This window comes from Phyllosticta citriasiana, assembly GCF_038021145.1.
Source record: "Phyllosticta citriasiana strain CBS 120426 chromosome Unknown IWZ02scaffold_7, whole genome shotgun sequence".
NCBI lineage: Eukaryota > Fungi > Ascomycota > Dothideomycetes > Botryosphaeriales > Phyllostictaceae > Phyllosticta > Phyllosticta citriasiana.
Window position 1 is genome coordinate 1,305,443 of NW_027117284.1, and position 15,457 is coordinate 1,320,899.

The 15,457-nt window shown below is 44.9% G+C and overlaps 3 protein-coding genes across 3 annotated transcripts; 1 reads left to right on the plus strand and 2 right to left on the minus strand.

Annotated features, from left to right (window-relative positions):
- Positions 1-2: 2 nt before the first annotated feature.
- IWZ02DRAFT_452870 (uncharacterized protein) lies at positions 3-1,027 on the minus strand. Its single transcript, XM_066767626.1, has 3 exons — positions 688-1,027; positions 526-621; positions 3-469 (listed from the first exon to the last, which is right to left on the minus strand). Exons 1-3 carry the CDS (start codon positions 816-818, stop codon positions 346-348), a joined length of 351 nt encoding a protein of 116 aa, XP_066622475.1. The 5' UTR covers positions 819-1,027; the 3' UTR covers positions 3-345.
- A 7,024-nt stretch (positions 1,028-8,051) lies between these two features.
- On the minus strand, positions 8,052-9,825 carry IWZ02DRAFT_279605 (uncharacterized protein). Its single transcript, XM_066763618.1, has 2 exons — positions 9,048-9,825; positions 8,052-8,986 (listed from the first exon to the last, which is right to left on the minus strand). Exons 1-2 carry the CDS (start codon positions 9,679-9,681, stop codon positions 8,379-8,381), a joined length of 1,242 nt encoding a protein of 413 aa, XP_066622476.1. The 5' UTR covers positions 9,682-9,825; the 3' UTR covers positions 8,052-8,378.
- A 617-nt stretch (positions 9,826-10,442) lies between these two features.
- Positions 10,443-15,196, plus strand: IWZ02DRAFT_279624 (ABC multidrug transporter Mdr1). The gene is made up of 3 exons (XM_066763619.1): positions 10,443-13,417; positions 13,469-14,656; positions 14,726-15,196. The coding sequence occupies exons 1-3, from the start codon at positions 10,803-10,805 to the stop codon at positions 15,084-15,086; spliced, it is 4,164 nt and encodes a 1,387-aa protein (XP_066622477.1). The 5' UTR covers positions 10,443-10,802; the 3' UTR covers positions 15,087-15,196.
- Positions 15,197-15,457: the final 261 nt, after the last annotated feature.

The following is a 15,457-nucleotide window of genomic DNA, read 5'->3' on the forward strand; positions in this document are numbered from 1 at the left end:
AGCAGGTGTAAACTTTGATTTTGATCAAGCCAAATGTGCTTCAATGCACCCTTTGGCGGATATCCGTGTGATTCCATAAGACCCATGACGCCGATTGATGACGGGAACCGTAGTGATTGGAAAAAAAGCCCATCCCAGAATGTCCTTTCCGGGTATCTCACGCCGTACCATTACCAGATCCAGACCCAACCCAACCGAGAATGAATATTGTAAACATGCAGTCATGCATGCAGGTGATGGAGCTGTATGTCTCATCATCCACGTCGATGCGGCGTCTCGGAATCACCTTTGGTGTCCTCTTGTCTCGACTCCCTCAAGGCCAGAAGGAGGCGCAGGGTCATGACTCTATGAGCTGGGCGTGTCGGTTGCAGTGTCTTCCTTCTTTTGCGGGATGTCTGCGAACATGCTGCCGCCGTTCGCTTGCATGTTCTTGGCGCTCATCTTGCCGAACAGAGTCTTGGGCTTCGCCCTGCAGCTCAGGTGGTTAGAATGCAGCTTGCGCGAGGATGCTTGGGCTGTGCTTACTTCTGGAGGCCATGCTTGTTCTTGAATGCGGCGAGCTTCTGCGTGGCGGGTGACTGGATGCCGTCTGAAGGCGAGACGTACTTGGATTCCTCCAGTCTGAGAGGACGGTCAAACCTTGAGCGATGTGGGTGAGTCTAGTAAAAGGAAATGTAAGAGACATACTGTCCGCTCTTCATGCGCGACTCGAGGATCTGGCGGTGGTACTCCATAGTCTTGGGCTTGCTGTCATCGACAGGGTTCATCGTGGAGAATTGCGCGTTGGTGTCGCGGTCGGCGAGGACGTTGGAGGACATGGTGAGGCGGGTAGGAGTGTTGCTTAGTGTAAGGCTTGTGGAGGACAAGAGGATGCTTTGATGGTGGATGCGAGTGCTTTTGGATGATCCGGACTGAGAGAGGAGTGGTGGCTTTGAAAAAGTTGAAAGATTCTGAGGGCAAGCCAGGCAAACAAAAGGTGGCCGATAGTTGCCAGGGCAACGACAGCCGCACCGTTTGTCCGTCGTCATCGCCCGGAGAACGCGCCTTTGCGGCCGAATCGCGCCAAGACGACTCTACTGCACGTGCTCAATATGATATCTTTAATATCTCTTAAGGCGCAGTAGTAGCGATATTAGTACTAAACTAATAAGACACGTTTATAATCACCTAATTCTAATTATATAAAGTAGTTATGTAAGTAGATAGTTATAGGGATAAGATAATATCTTCCCCTTATTATATAACTAATTATGTACACGGATATACCTACTTATCCGTGATTATTATGAGCCCGGAATCGCTAATATATACCTAGTCGACTAATTAGAGCCGCGTAACTTAAGTAGGCCCCCCCTAGCTATATATTAAAGCTTAGCACCATACCTAATTAGGATAATCCTATAGGAAATGTAGAGTTTTTAATATTAGGGCACCCTACCCTATAAAGACTTATACCTTTCTAGATTAGGTAGTTTTAAGAACTTTCTAGGTATTACACCTTAGTAAAATCATTATAGCTACTAATACTACCATCATTCTTAATATAGCTAAAGACTAGGATAGATAGCTTAACTAGACTATCTCCCTCCTTAATTAACATAATCTACTTAAATATACTAGTCTTATTACTCTCTTCCCTAAAATAGAGCCTTAAGAGCCTCTCCTTAAAGGACTAGTCCTTACTAATAAAAAGGACCTTAAAACCCATAAATAATAAGTACTACTCCTCCCGCTATATAAGGACTTTATAACTAAGAAGTACCTTACCCTTAATAAGATTATAGATACCTACTCCCTAACTACTAAACACTTAGCTCACGGAAAACCTATAATTAAGGAAAGGATAAGCGCTCTAAAGGATAGGTTTACACTAATAAGTAACTATAGGGAAAAGATACTCTTAAAGGAGTTAAGATAGCTTTAGAAGGGATTAAGGATATAAGATCCTATAAATTAGGTAAGTAAATAGGAGTATCTCTAATAATATATAGAGGATTTAAAGCTTCCTAAAGTAGGTAGGATGGTAGAGTACTTTATATAAGCCGTCTATAAGTCTAATAAGTAGGCTATATCTACTCTCTAGATAAAGAAGCTCCTTTTAGCTTACCTTAATCTTTCTACTACTATTAATACCTTTTTAGTATATAGATAAGACTTTAGTATGAGTAGCCGTAGTAGTAATACTACGGTTCTTTAAGACGTTTTAAGCTAAGCATATAAGGACTAGATAATAATAAAAGGTTCTACTACGTTATCTAAAGGCCGTCCCTATAGAGACTTAACTAGGAAGATAGATAATAAGCAGTGCCCTACGCGTACGGCCTATAATATCATTAACCTAGCTAAACGTAAGCTACTTAATAACCGCTTAAAGGAGGAGAAGGCTTAACTATTATACTACGTAGACTAACTTAAGGCTAAGCCTTACTAGAGAGCTATTCCTAAGTAGTTTAATGATACTAAGGTCCTTAAACTACTAGATGATGATGAATCCATAAAACCGCGTAAAGGGAACGCGTACGTCGCTATCTCTAATTAAAACCCATAGAACTACTTAGTTTAAATAGCTCTTAATGAAGGATAGATCCTAGATATAGGCTTAGATCTTTATATTATTAATTACCACTCCCGTGTAAGCTTTAAACTAACTAGACTTCTATTAAATAATGATATTAACATTAGAAATAGGATGATTAGAGTAGTTATATATAGGAGAGTTAAACTCTACATAAAGGATACTAAAGGCCTCCTATATAACTTAAACCTCTATAATATAGCGTACATCCTAGGCTTTTACGTTAATATTATATCTAAAGAACGCCTTAAGAAGGCCGGCTTTATTTAGTATTTATAGGATAATATAATACTCTATAATAGAGACCCGTTACTTTAACTCTCTTAGCTATAAGGACGCATCCTATACTTCCTAATTAATACTCTAGCCTAGTAAACACCTTAGATACTTAACTAGCTAGCTAATAAATAAGGGAATCCTCTCTTAGTAGACTAGGTCCTTAAAGTATAGAAGTAATAAGCTTACGCCTCTATTATTTAAGATCTTTAAACTATAACTCTCTAGTAATAATAGTAAACTTAATCTAGTAATACTATACCGTTCACCCTAGCTATCACCTACTATAGTATAAACCTAATAAGGTCTCTTCTATCTCCGGCCTAGTACGCCCTCCTTAGCTATATTAGCCGTAAGTAAATTAAACACCTAGAACATAACATAGAGGGAGTAGCTATTATAATACCGTCTAAAGATATCCCGCGTATGAATAAGTACGATGTGTATGTAAGATCTAAGAGCTCTATAATGAATAATAGGTATGCTATAGCCTATCTCCCTACCCTATAGGAAGAGATAGTAGTAGACGTTATATACTTTACGCCCGCGTATAATAGAGACCTATACTTATTCTACGCTTATAACTTAGAGACTAGAGTAGACTTTATAAGCTTATATCCCGCTAATAACACTAAGACCTAGCTAAAGATATAGAATAAGCTTATAGCGTTTATCTATACCCTTAGATGAGATATCTATATCTTAAGGATGGATAATAAGCTAAAAGCTAGCCTAGAGTTCTGCTTAATAGTTCTTAATAATAAGACTAAGATTAAGCTAATAGCGCTATATACTTTAGTATAAGATCTAGCTAAGAGAGCTAGGGGGGTAATTATTTAGGTAGTATATTCCCTACGTTTACACGCTAATCTACTAGAGAACCTTTAGCTAGAAGTTTATACTATAGCGGCGTATCTAGTTAATTACTCCCTAACATAGTAACTAAAGTAGAAAACCCCGTTTAAGCTTACTACTAGCCGTAAGCCGAATCTTACTCATATTAGGCTGTTTAGCTATAAGGCATACATCTATAGGATAGGGAAGGACTAACTAGGTAAGACTTATAAGCTAGAGTTACGCGCTAATATTAGATACTTAGTTAGCTAGGATTTAATAATAATTACATAAATCTAGATCCTATCATTAAATAAGGTAGTAAGGACTAGGAACATCCTCTTTAATAAATACTAATAATATTACCTAGGCTAGCTAGAGGACTAATAGGCTGTTAACGCGCTAAATATACTTAATCCTTACCTACTAGACTAGTTCTATAAGCTACTTTTAGCCTTAGGACTCTTTAATATAAAAGAGAAAGTTCATAACTAGTAGGAGCCCTATTATAACCCTTAAAAGCTCCTATTAAATAAGCTATTTTAGGAAGATTAGGGGCCTACTAACTAGGATAACTTTTAATATAACATGATCTTTCCCGTTTAAGACGTCCTAGCTATACTATAAAGCGTTTTAGACTCGTTAAATCTCCTATTAACTCTCATAGATCCCGTAATATAGAGGCTAAATCTTACTAATAACATAGGAGAACCGCGTATTACTAATAAGATCCCTCCTTATATGCTTAATATAGACGCGCTAATACGCTAAGATTAGCTACTTATATTAAATATAATACCTAAACTACGTCTCTTACTAAATATAGATAGTATATTCCCGCCTATTATCGGCGTTAAACGCTTAGCTAAAGACGAACCTAAGCATCTAGTAAAGCGACTTAATAATAAGCTAATAATCTATCTAGTTAATCTCTTATACTAAAGCTTCTACCCCTTACTTACCTTAGCTATCACCCTTACCTTAGCTACGTAAATTATAACGTAAGCTGTACTCCATTATAATAATCTTCCTCTAGAACCTTATAGATATAAGTAGATACTATAATACCCGTATAAAGACCTCTTTATAGATGCTATTAATAAGGAGTTTTAGAAGGTAATAGATACTAGGACGTTTAAGTAGGTTAAGAAGCTACTAGACGTAGTAATAATACCCCTTACTTAGGTATTTAAATATAAGCTAAATACGGACCTCTTCCTAGAGCGTTATAAGGCTCACCTTTATATAAGAGGAGACTTATAAAGCATAAAGTATGAGACGTATACGTCTACCCTTACTATATAAATCTTTTATGCCTTAATAGCTATCATCGCGGTATTTAATATGGAGTGTAACTAATAGGACGTTATTAACACCTTTTTAAATGCTAGACTCCTATATACGCTATATACCTAGCCTCTAGAAGGGATTAAACGTCTAGGCCGTATAGTATTAAAGATTTACTAAGCGCTATATAGCCTTAAAGAGGCTCTCCTTCTCTAGTAAACCTACTTTATAGGTATCCTAAGGAAGCTTAGCTTTAAATAAGTGCTAGGAATTAAGTATCTCTTCTCTAATAGCCTTATATACGTGTTCTTCTATATAGATGACTTCTATATAGTTTACTTTTATAAAGATATAGTATACGTAGTAGCTATTAAATCTAAACTTAAGAGGGAGATTAAGATTATAGGTAGAGCTCCTATCTACTAGTTCTTAGGCATGAAGATTACTAGAAATAGGGCTAAGTAGGTCCTTTAGGTAGACTAAGAAGCGTATATTAAGAAGATAGCTACCTAGTACGCGATTAAACTTAATACTAAGCCTCCGTAATTACTACTCCTAGTAAGATTAGACCTCTTTATACCTAAGGACTACGTTACTACACTTAAAGAGATTAAGGCATTTTAAGGCCGTATTAGCTTAATTAACTTCGTAGCTATTACTATATGCTTAGATATCGCCTTTACCGCATCTTAGCTAGCTAGATACCTTATAAACCCCATAAAGGCTCATTTAAAGGCTACTAATTACATCCTATAGTACTTACTTAATACTAAGGAACTTAGCCTATAGTATAGATAAGGACGGCTAAATAGAGTAGCGCTTAGCGCCCTATATAGGGAGTTCTTTAGAGCTTTAGACGCTTTATTTAGTAATGATATAGCTACTTATAAGTCGTCCGAAGGATGGATCTTTATACTATTTAGTAGCCTAGTAGACTAGAAGGCTACGCGCTAAACTACCGTTATAAAATCTACTACTAAAGCCGAGTTATTATCTCTCTCTTATACTAGGACCGAGATAGTTTAGTGGAAGTAATTCTTTAAGAATCTCCGCTTATGATTAGACTTATTACTAGTTCTTTAGTATAATAACTAATAAACGCTTAGGATTATTACTAAAGATCTTCCTAAACTAAAAACATCTCTTTAATACATAGATATCCATTAATATTAGCTATACTAAGTATACTAGGACGGCTCTATTTAGTTTTAATAGTATCTAACTAAAGAGATACCTACTAACAGCCTCACTAAATAACTTAATAGAGTAGTCTATAAAGCCTTTATCTAATAGGCTAGACTTACTCTAGCTAGAATAGAGTTTTAGGAGTAGTAGTCTACTACTTATAATACGTTAGCTTATCCTATTATATAGGATTAATACTAAACCTAATAGTACTAACACATAACCCTATAACTAATAATTTAATAACCCTCTTATTAAATATACTATCTCCTATATATTAAGACCATCCTTACTCATTTCTTCCCTTCCTTTAAACTAATAATATCCTCTTACTAGAGTAGTAGCCTCTTTAATAACCTTAATAACCTTATCTTTAGACCTCTTAAGCGCTAAACGCTTAAATATAGAGTAGCTATCTAGGCTACCTTCACTTCTATTACTAGAAAACACTACATCTAGCTATATAGAGCCTACTAGGACCCTATATAATTAAAGTAGATATATAACGTCCTCTCCTTAGTCCTCCCTACCTTTATTAAACTTAACTATAAGACCGGCTATACCTTTAACTTAGCCTTCATCCTCTATAAGTCTATTTACTATAATAAGAAACTAAACTATATATAAGTCCTTAGGAGTAACATCTATTAAGCTAGCTTATTTAATAATCTTATTATCTTATACCTACATACCTTATTAGTTTTTAACCCTATTTAGGAGGGATTATACTATAATAACTATCTAGGTAAGATTAACTACGGCTATCTCTTAAATCCTAATAATAAGATGCTTCTCCTTAAAGGAGCCTATATAAGCTACATTCTCACCTATTAGCCCTATACCTAGACTAGATACTAGGCGGTAGTTAGCTACTTTAAGGGTATTAAATAAGAGGATAAGGGTATAGGTAAAGTTAGCTTTATAGACCTTATAATAGATAATTAAGAGGCCTAGGGGACCCTCCCTTAGTATTACTAAGGCGTTTCCTATTTTAGCTAGACTATAACTTCATCTTATAGCATTCTTATATCTCTTAGGCTTTAGAATTATTCTATTCTAGGGGGGTAAATCGCGCTAAGACGACTCTACTATACGTACTTAATATAATATCTTTAATATCTCTTAAGGCATAGTAGTAGTAATATTAGTACTAAACTAATAAGACACGTTTATAATTACCTAATTCTAATTATATAAAGTAGTTATGTAAGTAGATAGTTATAGGGATAAGACAATATCTTCCCCTCATCACATGACTGATTACGTACACGGACGTACCCACTTATCCGTGATTGGCCGTCATCATCCGCCTAAACGCCCGAAATTATTCGACTCAGGCCTCGCAGCCCTCATTAGCAGGCAACCCCGTTGGCCAGCTGCTCAATTTGAGGCTCGACCGAATACGTGCAGCCATCATCGCTCTTCCAATTCGCTCTCTTCTCCGAAGGCTGCTCTCGCGAGTCATTCCTTCATTCGGCCTTGGGTCACAGGGCTGGTCTCCCCAGGAAACGTGGTCCGCACGCAGCAGTCAACCGGGTGGCAACGATTGGGTCTGGAAATGACCTGACGTCGAAAGAATGGAGAATCAAGTCTATCCAACGCAGTTTGCGCAGAGCAACCGGCAACCGGATCCAGAGTCCCCCCTCCACTGGTACCGAGCACCCTTGGATTGTTTACTTTATTCCTACTCCGGTGCTTGCTGATCTCTAGACAATGGCTTTCTCTGTGTCTGTGACGTTACCTGTCATGTACCGAACTCATATTCGATTGTTACGGACGCCATGTCAACAACGAACAGTCAGAATCTATGAAATCAAGGCATCATTTGATGCTCTGGTACCATTTTCCCGTCAAACCCACACATCCTACCAATACTGGTACTGATGCTGTTACGGCTGATTGGCCCATTGTCTTACTGTCTGAGCGACCTGCGGCCAAATAGGCTTTTGAATAACTTTTGGATTCGCTGTTGAATCGCTACGCCCCTTGCTCTGTGTCGGAGTAGCCCTGTAGGTTCTTGAACCTGCTTGACTGGCAGGGATCACGAGTATTTGTAATCAGCTTCTCCACACCCGTGTTTTGACCAAAGGCGCTGGTAGAAATCGACACAAGCCCTTGCAAGTCTTGTCTCAACAAAGAATGACCAAGACCGCTGCGCTCAGGATTGACCTTGGCTGTGGCTTGGAACTGATGATGTCCATAGACGGGCCTAGTAACGCCTTCAATCGCTGTCCTCGTCACTTTCGTAGGCGACCAGAGGACCTTTAGCCTTTGCATCTTCCTTCTTGCCGGCTGTGAATGTTACGCCGGATCCCTTGAGGGCGGCGATAGTGCTCGCGTCAAATATTCCACCTAATCCACCTTCTCGTGTTTTATCTTGTACACGCTGTTGGTCGAATTGTTCCTCCTGTTCAGCGGCAACTTCGAGCAGCTTCTGCTCTTGTGGCGCCTCCAACATGCCTCCATTTCGCGCGGCTTCTATTTGCGCCGATTTCTCTTTTGCGTACCAAACATCATCCGGCGCCTCATATCCTTGGAGTCCAAAGCTTCCCTCAATCTTTCTTCGCTTCTTGGCTTCAGGATCGCGGCCCTCAATCTCGGCAACATAGTCGGCAGGCAAAGCACGGCGAATGGCCTCGGCGGCCTGTTCCTCGATGCGACGGGCTTCGCGTTTCTGCGCTTGCGGGTTCGGGTCTACGGTGGCCCACCGAACGTTCAAGATTTCGTTGTGATCCAGCGATTGATGTGCCATGGCTTCTTTTGCAAACTGCGAATTTGCCTCATTGCTATATGTCACAAAAGCGACACCGCGATTGTTCAAGACGCGAACTTTTCACCTGTCAGCCATGGGATTCAAGAAGAGAATATGTGGTACTGAGTAAACACTTACTGCGATCAATTTGACCCCATTCTTGAAAGTGTCGTGCCACAATTTCTTCGATGTCGTCCGTGACGTGGATGCGACCCACATACAAGGTCCTATTCTGCCTCATAAAACTACCAACTCCACCCATGTCATCGCGATAGTCGGAAAACTTGTCTCGGCCGAAGCAGTCGACGTTGGGGTTGAAAATGTCGTGAATGGTTGGGAGGCGATGGAGATATTCGCAGTCTGAGCCTTTGGGACACAAGCCTCGCGCGAAAAAGAGACAAAAGTAAGAGCCGGGCACGTTGTCTGCTCGAGTATAGCCGCTGTCTCGCGCAACGTTGCAGCGCGAGGGCGCCGCATGTTTTGAGAGGTATTTGTCTTCCCGATCACCGCCGCTCCATTTGTTGTACCATATGTTGAAGATGGTGCCAGTCTGCGGTGGCGGCTCTGCCTTGAATGTGCTGGGATCGACCTGGGGTCGAGCAGGACGGCGCTTCTTCCGAATGATCTTCTTCACCTTTTTGCCTTCGGCGTTGGTGGTGACGACGGCGGTGCTCTTGTCCTCATCGGCTTGAGGAGCTTCGGGGAGCATATCCACAACATCATTTTGTCGCGCTTGATCTTGAGGCGCTGGGGCAGTTTCAACGTCGGCCATTTCGAGGGATGCGCAGGGTGGCGGACAGCGGAGGAAGGATATGGTACGTTGCTCGACGAGACTGAGACCCGGACGTGAAGCGGCAAGTCGGAGCTTTGACGCGTTTGAACTGTTTGCTCTGTTTGCAGCTGATGCTGGTCTTCTTCAGGCCGGCGTTCACGGCCTCCGATCCGGGTGTGACGTGCACTCCTTTCGGCTCGGCTACCTACCTGATCGACCATCCATGTTTCTCCACCTGTCGAATGAAGCTGCCGTCGACATCACCTCTCTCCATTCCCACACGCTTCAACTTGCCTGCACTATGTCGGAATCTTGGGAAATAAATCAACCACCGGAACTTCTGCAGAGCTTGATGACCATCTCAGAGTCTCGTTCCGAAGTATCGGCTTTCCGCTCGTGAGAACGAGCTGCGCGTGCCCAAGACCGACGTTGCCTTCAACACCAAGAACAGAAGATCGCTGCTAGCGCCGGAACCATGTCACAGCATGAGCACTGTCAAGCAAGGTTGCTTTGCTGGAACATCTTTCAAGTGCGTCTTCGGGCTCAGTGCCGGACGACTTGGAGACTTCATTGATTGTTGCATCGGGTCACCCTCCAGAGAGTCTCGCTGCCTTGGTACATGTGCATTTTCAAAGGTCATCGAAGCGCTTCTCAGCGCAACTTTCTGGTTACCAAAGTGAGACCAGGGATCTGGCTTGCCAACGACATGGCTGTGAGGCTCACAGCCTTAACCATGTCCCTGCATCCGAATAGCCAAGAGCAATAAAGCTCAGGCAAAGCTTCCCTCAAGTGGCTTTAGCTCCAATCTATCCTGTGAAATACGGTAATCGGTTGATCATGGGCTACTGTCTTCGTCTTGCTCCCCTATCTCGACCTCGGGGCTTCACAAACCTGCGTGCTTCTTTTCTGTTGCGCGGAACCAATCGTCAGGTCATACATTTCTTCTCATTCCTCTCCTACTCCTTGCGCTGACCTGCTGGACGCGCTCCCTTTCACATTGATGACGTTCCACGAGACGCTTTCTTGATCAGACTCCTTGAAAACGCACTGTCATCTGTAATCGCGCACCGCAGAAGAGAACAGTCCGCACACGCGCGAGGGCTGTTCTCGCGGCATCCATCATGGCCCATCGCCGAGACCGTCGAAAGTCTTTCGAATTCGAAAAGTCCTTGTATAGCACGCAGTCGACACGGATCCCTTCAACGACCGAGCCGGATGCCGATGCCACAAGCAGGAATGGACCGGCCGACAAGCGGGCCTCATCAATGTATTACTCGCCAAGAAGTACCGGAACGTATTCCAGCAAGTCATCGTATCCCTCAGACGTCGAAAAGGAAAAGATTCCACCAGTGCCTCCAGTTCCTCCGACGGAAGGGAAAGGTGAACAAGGAGGAGGACCCGGAGGACCACCCGGAGGAGGATTTGGAGCGCCTCCTGGACAGCAATTCGGAGACCCGATCAGCTTGCTTCCACTGAACGAACAAGAGGTCTTGAGAAGACAGTTGGAAACGCCGTCCACCATCGTCACATACATGACATGTTTCCGATACGCCGAGCGACGAGAATGGATCATACTTAGCATGGCCTGCATCATGGCATGCACTGCCGGAGCAACCTTACCACTCATGACAATCATATTTGGACATCTCTCTGGTGTATTCCGTGGCCTGTTTGCCGGCCAAATGGACCAAGACGAATTTCATAAAGAGCTGCGCAAGTATGTTTTGTACTTTGTGTACCTTGGCCTTGGCAGTTTCGCGTCCACCTACACCGCCACTGTTGGCTGCATCTACGTCGGAGAAAGAATAACCCTCAGAATCCGTGAAAACTACCTTGCTGCCATCCTCCGGCAAAACGTTGGATACTTCGACAAGATAGGCGCTGGGGAGGTGACAACGCGAATCACCTTCGATTCCAACCTGGTCCAAGATGGAATATCTGAAAAGATTTCGCTGGTCATCACCTCCGTCTCTACATTCATCGCCGCCTTTGTCATCGGATTTATCCGGTTTTGGAAGTTGACGCTTATTCTCTGCGGCACACTCTTCTCTATTTGTATCTCCATGGGAATTGGCACCAGGTTCATCACACAGTACACCAAAAATGCCATCTTCGTGTACACACAATCCGGGACGGTTGCAGAGGAGGTCATCGGTTCGATTCGAAATGCCGTGGCTTTTGGCACTCGCGAAAAGCTGGCCGACCAATTTTGCTTCCATCTGGATACGGCCGAGTACTGGGGGACAAAGACAAAGACCCTGTTGGCCATGTTGGTTGGGGTCATGATGGGAATAGTCTTTTGCAGCTACTCTCTGGCCTTTTGGCAGGGTTCGCGGTTCCTGGTCGACGATGACATTACCATAGTCCAGATCATCACGGTGTTGATGGCTGTCATGATTGGATCTTTCTCCTTGGGCAACGTCAACACATGGATTCAGTCCTTCACCAACGCAACCGCAGCAGCTGCAAAAATTTACAGCACCATTGATCGTCCTTCGCCGATGGACCCTGCCTCTAGGGAAGGGCGGACATTGCCTCGTGTCCTTGGAAGGATTGACCTGAAGGATGTCAAGATGATTTATCCGTCACGTCCAGCAGTCACCGTTATGGATGGGGTCAATCTGTCCGTTGAAGCCGGAAAGACCACCGCCCTGGTAGGAGCTTCAGGATCTGGCAAGACCACGATCGTTGGTCTTGTGGAACGCTTTTACGATCCTGTCAGGGGTAATGTTTATCTCGACGGAAACGATGTGTCCGAGTTGAATCTGCACTGGCTCCGTCAGCACATCTCTTTGGTGCAGCAGGAGCCTGTTCTCTTCTCTGGCACCATTTTCGAAAACATACGGCACGGCCTTATTGGAACGCCTTTTGAGAGGATGAAAGAAGAAAAGGTTCAAGAGATGATACACGAGGCAGCCAAAATTTCGAATGCCTTCGACTTTGTCACAGCGCTGCCAGAGGGCTTTGAAACAAATGTTGGCCAGGGAGGCTTCTTGCTTTCCGGCGGTCAAAAGCAGCGTGTCGCCATCGCACGCGCCATTGTCAAGGATCCCAAGATTCTCCTTTTGGATGAGGCAACATCGGCCCTGGACACCAAGAGTGAGGCCGTTGTCCAAGAAGCGCTCGACAGAGTGTCCATCGGACGAACGACGATTGTCATTGCGCACCGACTCTCCACCATCAAGTCAGCAGACAAGATTGTTGTCATGTCGAACGGCCGCGTGGTGGAGCAGGGCACACACAACCAGTTGATAGAAAGAGGACAAGCCTACTTTCAACTTGTGCGCGCGCAAACATTTGCTGCCACCGAAGCTGCGGTGACTGATGACGACTACGACAAAGACAAGGAGCTCGCTCGGCGCGTTTCCTCTTTCCCGAAAGCCACTTCTATGACAGAAGATAATGGCAATCTTGGACTCTTTCCTTTGCGGCCTCTAAAGACGCATAAATCTATTTCCAGCATGAGGCTTGAGGAGAAGAAAAAATCTGATGAAGAGGAGAACTATTCTCTCTGGGAACTCATCGTCATGACAGCCAAATACAACAAGGAGGAGTGGCACATAATGGCTCTTGGGATTGTCTGGTCCGTCATCGCAGGGAGCGGTAATCCAGTCTCAGCGGTGTTTTATGCAAAGGCAGTCACTGCTTTGGCTAAGCCGCCCTGGCAATTTGGACAGCTTCGCGACCAGATCAACTTTTGGTCCATCATGTATGTCATGTTGGCCTGTATACAGTTGTAAGTCACGAAACTCTGTCCCTATCTGTGCTGGTTGCTGACGACGCTTAGCTTCTCTTTGGCCGGTCAGGGCCTGTGTTTCGCCATTTGCTCAGAGAAGCTGATCCACCGTATTCGGGAACGAGCGTTCCGCCAGATTCTGCGGCAGGATATCGAATTCTTTGACGATGACGAGAACAACTCTGGTGCCCTCACAACATTCCTCTCCGTAGACACCGCCAACCTGGCAGGGCTCAGTGGACCAACTCTCGGTACCATCATGACTGTCTTGACTACTCTGGTTGGATGTCTTTCACTCGGACTCGCCATCGGTTGGAAATTGGGACTTGTCTGTCTCTCGTGTATTCCTATTCTACTCGGGTGCGGCTTCTTGCGATTTTGGGTGCTCTCACGGTTTGAGGCTCGCGCAAAGAAGGCATACAAGAACTCTGCAGCTTACGCGTGCGAGGCGACCAATGCCATCAAGACCGTAGCATCTCTCACCCGGGAGCAGGACGTCTGGCTGAATTACCATGAACAGCTAGAAGAGCAATCGTGGGAAAACTCCAAGTCGATTCTCAAGTCGAGTCTGCTTTTCGCCGCCTCGCAGTCGGGAATGTTCCTGTGCACTGCGGTTGGATTCTACTACGGCGGTACCCTGATCGGAAAGCAAGAGTATACGCTCTTTCAATTCTTCCTATGCTTCGCATCAATCACCTTCGGCTCCCAATCAGCCGGGACGATCTTTTCTTTCGCCCCTGACATGGGTAAAGCAAAGCAATCTGCCATCCAGCTCAAAAAGCTCTTCGACCGCAAGCCGGTCGTCGACGCCTGGTCCACGGACGGCGAACGGATCCGTTCCCCGCTCGAAGGCGACATTGAATTCCGCAACGTGCACTTCCGCTACCCCAAACGCCCCGAACAACCCGTGCTGCGCGGGCTTGACCTCAAGGTGCAGCCGGGACAGTACATTGCGCTGGTCGGTGCCAGCGGATGCGGCAAGAGCACGACGATCGGGCTGCTCGAGCGCTTCTACGACCCGCTGGAAGGAGGTGTCTTTGTTGACGGCAAAAACATAGCGTGCTACAACATCAACGACTACCGGCGGCAGCTGGCCCTCGTGTCGCAAGAGCCGACGCTGTACCGCGGTACCATTCGCGACAACCTCATGCTCGGCATGGACAATGAAGAGATCACGGACAAGGCCGTTGAGGCGGCGTGCCGCCAGGCTAACATCTGGGACTTTATCTCGTCACTCCCGTAAGTCCATATTCAACTTCCCCCTTTTGGGACCCCCCGTGGACTTGAAAACTAACAAAACCCGCTCAGGTACGGCTTCCACACCTTCCTAGGCACGCGTGGCTCGCTGCTCTCCGGCGGCCAGCGCCAGCGCATCTGCATCGCGCGCGCCCTGCTGCGCAACCCGCGCATCCTCCTGCTCGACGAGGCCACGTCGGCGCTCGACTCGGAGTCCGAGAAGGTGGTGCAGACGGCGCTGGACCGCGCGGCGCAGGGCCGCACTACTATTGCGGTTGCGCACCGCTTGAGCACGATTCAGAAGGCTGATCGCATCTATGTTTTTGAGGGCGGCAGAGTGGTCGAGGAGGGCACGCATACCGAGTTAACCAAGAGGCGCGGCCGGTATTTTGAGTTGGTTAATATGCAGAATTTGGAGAAGCGTGGAGGTTAGCTGCCTTTTCATTGTAATAAAGATGGTATTTCTCCTGAACATGCATCAGGTGGAGCTGTGAGCGGTCGAGGCGTTAGTACTCGGAAATTCAAATCCCTTTTGAAGGTCAACTCAGTTTTCGTTGTTGGTATCCCCTTGCTATTAATTAGGTGCTATGACTACAGCCATCACCAATCAGACTGCGGTATGAATATCGCCGACCATTGTTGACCTGCCTGCCTGTCCCAATGTGCCACCCCCGTCCCAACACGACGCCGTCCCATACGAACCAAGCAGACACCAACCAACGCCCAACAGCAGAGCCACAGCCGCGACTCAGGGGCCCAGCCCAGATCAAGAGAACCTAACAACCCACACCGACACGCCCACAG